At 37.9% G+C, this 7,023-nt stretch overlaps 1 protein-coding gene across 1 annotated transcript in view; it reads left to right on the forward strand.

The window, feature by feature from the left end:
* LOC309641286 (uncharacterized protein) overlaps nt 1–7,023 on the forward strand; it is a gene marked incomplete at both ends in the record, with an annotated part of 14,847 nt that continues 7,824 nt past the window's right edge. Inside the window, one exon of the mRNA XM_082421152.1 lies at nt 1–17. Coding sequence (XP_082277278.1) covers nt 1–17 — 17 coding nt within the window. The remainder of the gene's footprint in view (nt 18–7,023) is intronic.

The following is a 7,023-nucleotide window of genomic DNA, read 5'->3' on the forward strand; positions in this document are numbered from 1 at the left end:
ATGGCGGGAAAGGCGTGGTGGGGAAACAGGTCACACTTAGGGATGTCACCAGGTTTTGACGGACACATTTAGCGTTTGGGACCTTCCTTCTCCAATCTTATGGGCCTGATTTACCAAAGTGATTTGTCCAAAGGCGTGTCCAGTATCAAATGTTTTCCCTGCCAGATCTAAAGAAGAGTAGGGACTTCGAGACTTTAATCATTCATTCATGTATCCAGTGATAAAATTCCTTACTGCGAACCAAACACCAAGTAAAAGCTAAGGATTCAGAGAGTAGAACCCTGCCCTAAGGGATCTCACGGTCTATTGTTGTACAAAGTAATTACAGGCGGTACTGGGATGCTATAAGAGAGCTACTGTCGGCTTTGGGAGCCCTGAAGAAAGAAAAGTGGACTGCGTAAGAGGTTTGGGTAGAAAGGCTTCCCACAGAAGCGGTATTTGAACTGCATTTAAAGGGTGAATAGTAAGTAGTTTGCCACCTTAGAGAGGGAAAGTGTTGCATTCCACGGAGAAGAAGGAGAATCCTACTCTGGGAGAATTGCAAGTGAGTTACAGGATGCCCTCCTCTAAAATACCAGATCTCTGATAGGAGGTGAAAAATATTTTAAAAATTTAAATATATGTGTGTTTCAAGCGGTAGTGTGTGCACATTGTTTTTAATTATATGGCCTTTTAAAATTTAATTGTTAAGTAAATCTTTTTACTTTATAACGACAGAATAGAATGTACAGAAAAAATGTAAAAAGTATGTTTTGTTTGTTTCCATTTTGCCACACAGGAGGTTAACTACGGAATCGCAGACTGCCCTAATTTCACGTGGGGCTGTCTTATGTAAGAGTGTAGCGTGAAGAGCCAGGATACTCCAAAGCAGAGGCTGAGAAGGAAGGTCAGGGCCAACTGGGAGAGGCCTCCTGTGCTGAGCTCTAGGACACAGTTCTGCAGACAGCAGGGAGCCTTTAAAGTAGAGAAGGGTCATGATCACATACATGTTTTATAAAGATAACTGTTGGCAGCATGGAAGGATGAGTTGGCTATGGGGGCGGAGAGACCAGAGGCAAGCAGCACACTCTGGCGATAATTGTAGTCAAATCTAAATGTGATTCATGTCATCCATCCACGGTGCTACTGGGATTTATTTCATATTTGTACTTGGGAAATACAACTTGGTGCAGAGAATGCAGCCCATGGGAATGAATTGTTGGCTGAGTTTAGACCTAAAGCACTGTGGTAGTTACAAGCCCCAAAGACAGGGTTCTCAGAGGTGAATCATATCTCTGCTGCTTCCTAAGTGAGCTGATAAAAATTACTGCATCTCTTGGGGCCTCAGTCTCCTTATCTGTAAAATGGGTTAATGCCTAGTTCCTGGGAATGTTATAAGCACTTACTGAGATAATCCTTAAAAATTACAAGAACACCAGATCTTTGTACCTACTCAGTTATCATTGTTACTGTTATCTCAGTTTTAATCTTTGAGAGAAAGCTATTTAAAAATTGGAGACAGTATCTTAATCATCTTTGATCTTAGCATAGTGCCCAATAAACTGTCAATAAACTTTTTTTTTGAATGTTAATGTCTTAATGTTAGTAAGCCACCATTTTATTGTTGTAGAAGGTTGGGTCCCAAATAAAACAAAGCATTTTGCATACATTCTTATAAGAACCCTACAAGGTGAATACTATTGTCCTCGTTTTACAGAGAGAATCTGGAAAGTTCAGTAAATGTGTAAAGGCCTGGCTGGGCCAGAATTCCAGCCCATATCTACTTGCCTCCAAATTGGGTTTTCCCAGTTTGCCATTCTTCTGCCTACGAACTTATTCCTTTAAACTTGCGAAGCAGGATCACATACAGTGAACTGTGTATGACTGATCGATGGTTTTCCCTTGGTCGCTTTCTTCTGATCCAGCCAATCAGTGTGATTCACAAGTCAGTTCTTCTTTTCATAGTTTTATCTCTTCAGGTTCTCCTTATCTTTCCCATATTTTGCCTCACAAAGCTTATATGGAGAATGCCTATGACTTAAAATCCAGAAAGCGCCCTAGGGTCAGTCCAATTTGGGAGACAGTCAACTCTGAGTCTAATTCTGTGACTTTGCTCCCCCTTGTGGTAGCTGTTTTCTTAGCTATACAACAGGGATGGCTGCGCTTTGCCCCCTAAAACCTACCCCTCCCCTGCCACACTCTCATTCCTTAGGGGCAAGTGGTGAGAAATTTGGAGCGCCTGAAAGTGGGATCCATACTACAGGTTAATCCACTCCATTATCTAATATTTTCCTTTTAGGACCACTCCAAATTTCCAGAAGTAGCAGTTGATTCATTATCTGATCATAAACCCTGGGAGTAGGTGGGAGAACGTACCTGGCTCCTTGCAGCCACAAAATAAATCATGCACCTTACTGCAGCATCACTTTGTCCTAGTGGTAAATAATTTAAGTCACTTAAAAAGTTAAATACAAACACATTAAGGACTCAATGCCAAATTCACACAATTTTTTTAGTTATAGTTTTAGTGTCTAAGAATTTCATGTCTGAGGTGGACCAGTCTGCTACTCCTCTTCATATAAGGAAAACGTTCTCCTCTGCCCGTTGGGATGAAAAAGTTGATGAAGCCCTGCCAATATCCTCGGTTTTATTCTTGGATCCAGCCTGAGTATCAGAACACCAACTGTTGTGCATGCATATCTTATATTGTCTTGACTCTGGACTCTTTCGCTTCTCAAATTGCTTGCAGTAGTGCTCTCCATGGACTGAATTTTGGTATTGTGTCCTGGGGCAGAGTTTTATAAAGTATGAGCTTACCACTGATCACCTACATCAGAATCACCTTGGGAGTCTGTTTGGAATTCAGACACATGGGAGCTCTTCTACACTTAAAGCCACACTTCTTGACTTCAATGTGCATACAAATCACCCGGGAATCTTGTTAAAATAAGGTTCTGATGCCTTCTGGAGTGACACCTGAGATCCTGCACGTCTAATAAGCTCCTAAGCCATGCCAATAATTTTGTCATAAAGACCATACTTGGAGGAGCAAAGACCCATAAGGTCCAAATTTTGGCTGAGGGGAAGTCCTCCGGTGATTCTTATGCTTGAGAATCTTTGCCCAAGGCTCAAGGGCTATTTAAAAAAAAGAGCATCCTTATAAAAGATTTGCTACATTTACTCAAGTGATGCCAATGACATTAAGATTTTTTTTCAATTTAATGTATCTCTAAGACACTGGACTGTTTTCACCTTCAAGATAATAAAACGTTTAACTTCTTCATCTGTAAAATGGGGATGGATAATAATTTCCCTAATAGGTTTGTGGGTTTCATAGGGATTAAATGCAAAATGTACATAAAGCACTTAGCACCAAGCTAGGCACATAGTAAGTGCTACATAAATGTTGCTTGTCCTTGTCATTGCCATTATTGTTTTGGTGCAGAAAGTTAACTTCCAAGTTTATACCAAACTGTTGCAATTGTGGAGGACCTTATAGTGTGTTCATCTGTGTCTTATTTACCTCCCTGTTTAAACCTCCTATGTTAATTGGGAATTTCTTTGTTCTTAATGGGTTTGTTTTGTAGTTTATTGGTTTACTGTGTGTCTGTATTTCTAATACACTACCTCAAATCTTTTATAGAATGATTTCTATAGTCTATTCAGTTCTAATCAAGAAATATTTATTGTCTCTTAAGCTGAACCATATGACATGAGGATATTTGACCATTTTTGACATAATAAATGGCAATGCCGTATGACTCAACCCAATACTATCAGCTCACACTCTGCAATTCGCGTCAACAAAATTCAATAATAAAAACCCACTTCCGAATATCCAAATGAAGTCTCTGTTGAACTCTGCCCAGATCTAGGGAAATCCCATTCACTCATAGGTTGGATTAGTCCAGTGCAGTCTGCCAGGTAGTCAATCAAGAAATATTAACCACTGTCAGTAAAAGAAACTTGGCCCATAATTTAACAGCAGCTTGTGGAAATGGACCATATAAATAGCCATTTTCCCTTCTCTGGCAACAGAGTAGTAAAGACAAGCTGTTAAAAGATCTTGCCAATTTCATTCCGATGCACTTTCCCTGGCAGGGAAGAGGGTAGAATGTTACAATAAAGATGAGTTTAGATGAGGCCCTGGAGGGGTCAATGCAAGAGATACTAAGGACAGGAGGAGAGAAAGGATGGAAAAGGAAGAGGGAAAGACACTAGTCACAGGGAGAGAAGCTGCAAAAGAGAACAATAAAATGAATGATTCTTCTAAAATGTTCATTTGTATAATTTAGCTCCCCTCCCCTCCCAAAAAATTCTTCTCCAGTGTTCAAGAAAACTAAAGCTAAAATAAATCGGGGCTTTTAAATGTCTGTAATTTTCTTTGAATAAAACTGCTTTATAATATTTTTAACCATCTGCTCAAAATCACGTTTCCATTTTGCACAAATCGTTAAAATAGAATTTGCTTTGTTTAATCTCATATTCATAACTTCCAAACACCCACAGATAACAGTCTTCTCATCAGAGTTACTATTTTCTGCTTTGAAATCCTACTACGACTTCCCATGTGGCTGCTGCACAATATAAGCAGAATATGAATATTCAATGAGCCCATTCTGATGAAAGTATTAAATGCCATCACTTAGACAAAAAAAAAAAAAAAGGTATTGTTACTCAGAGGAAAACAGCCAAAGTTAGGCGAGAAATGGCAGCTTCAATTCAGTTGTCAGAATCGGAGATGGATTAATATGTAGAGCAAATGCTCATAAAAAGGTTGACTGTACCAAGAAACACATGCATCTCTGATGCTTATATTTTAGGAAATGAACGATAGGCTCCTCCCCTTCTTGCCATTATACTTTGGCAGCAGACATTTTAAGACTGCCTAATTTTGTCTCCTCTTCTACAGAGAAACAAGTCTGCATACAGTTATTCCTCATTTTAGATATAGATATGCTCCTGGTGAGTATACCAGGGAAGTGGAAGGTTGGTAAATGGAATCTTATTTAAATATAATGGAGACACTTGCTATTTAAAAGAATCTCAAGGGATAGCCTTTTGTAAATCAAAGAACATTTTTGGAAAACAATTATCATCTGCTCTAATTTTTTAATATAAAATTGAATTTTTCTGTAGTAGGTCTTTCTTTAAAGCAGTGGTTCTCAAACCAATTGGAACCAGTGTTGCCTTTAAATTTTTAAAAATTTATTTATTTTTTGAGCAGTTTTAGGGTCACAGAGGGCAGAAAGCACAGAGAGCACCGGTATACTCCCTCACCCCTGCCACTTCCCCTTTATTAACACTTCCCTTATTATTAACATTTTGCATTTGTGTGGTACCTTTGTTACCACTGACTAGCCAATATTGATATATTATTATTATTAGCTAAAATCCATAGTTCACGTTAGAGTTCACTCTTTGTGTTGTACATTCCATGGGTTTTGACAAATGTATAATGACTGCATTCACTAATATAGTAGCATACAGAATAGTTTTACTACCCTAATTGTCTCTTTTTTATAATAAATATTTTTGTAACACCTCACTTAACTATCCTAAAAGAAAATGTATAGAAAATAAAATTTACCCGCACTCATATTTTTCTTTATGCAGTCAATATATTATCCTACCTGTAAAATGAAGGAGAAATAAAAACAAAGTAAATCATGATGAAGTGATATAAATTTCAATATGTAAATACTTGGCCCCAACTACACGAGAGGGATTGAAGTAGTCAGATAAATTTAGATATAAGAGAAGTAATAAGACCAGAAGATATTCCATACAAGATGTACAAACTTTACATGTCAATTATATCTCAATAAAGCTGGGAAAAAAGAAAAAAAAAGATGTACAAGTCAATGAATACAAGTCAAAAGTATGCATGAATGTTAGAATAAAAACTAGCATACTCAATATATATAAAAAATACTGTGTGTTTAACAAGTAAAATGGAGTAAGACTAAAGTTTCAGATAACTTAAATCAATATTTCACATATATAAACGCCTGGTGGGATAATTCTTCATTGGTAGGAGACTGAGCTGGGCATTGTAAGACATCCAGCCTTGGACCTGTTCACTAAATGCTAACATCATCTCTCCTCTCTGAATATGGAGACAAATCAACTCCTGACATGTCCAGAAGCTTCCTATGCATCAATTCAGCTTCTACTGAGAACCACTCTCTTAAAAGTCTAATGCAATTATAGGGACTGGTATCACTATTGTCTCCTTGGGGCTTTTCTTCTGGAAAACTTTTCCTGCCTCATCTTCTGAATTTTCCTTAAAAGGACTCAGAATTAGATGCATGTCTTATTTCACATGCTGAAGGCAGGCATTCTTGACTGTGAGGAACTTTCACCCCAAGAGGTGTAATATGATCTGTTCTTGGGGTTTGGAAAGATATTATAATGTCTATATTCTTTTAAAATTTCCTTTTTTGTGCATGTTATATTTTGTAAAGTCTTACTACAGTAGTATATGTACATAATTTATTAAAAATAAACAGATATTGAGGTTGAATGCTCAAATATTTTTACTGATGGGGTTAATAATAAAAAAAAGTTTGCAGATCCCTATCTATAAATACAGTCAGATACAAAGTAGCAGATAGCACTTGTCTTTAACTTTGGTCATATCTGACATCTTTTCAGAATCCTGAAGTACTAACAGTGATCCTTACCTATTACTTGGCTAAGGTACATTTGGGACAGACCTAGGCTCCTTCATGATCAGCCTTCATGGCAATACAGCTTCATATCTTACCATACCCCATCCCTTCCCTTGCTTCAGCTGCACTCCATCTCTCACTGCTCTTCAGATGCATTTTGTCTCTCTCACACCTTCACACTGCTGCACGTGCTGTTCCTTTCCTTGAAACTGTTGGGGAGGAAAACTTTTCCTCCACCTTCTTAGGTTTAATTTCTGAGGGCCTGTGAATTAAACTGACAAAAGGCAGATTGATAGGAGAAATAAGGTGTATCTGTACGCCTACAGAGACTAACAAAAGAAGTTGTTAGCTTGCTAAATGGTTAAAGTTA

This window comes from Balaenoptera physalus, assembly GCF_965194825.1.
Source record: "Balaenoptera physalus genome assembly, chromosome: 13".
NCBI lineage: Eukaryota > Metazoa > Chordata > Mammalia > Artiodactyla > Balaenopteridae > Balaenoptera > Balaenoptera physalus.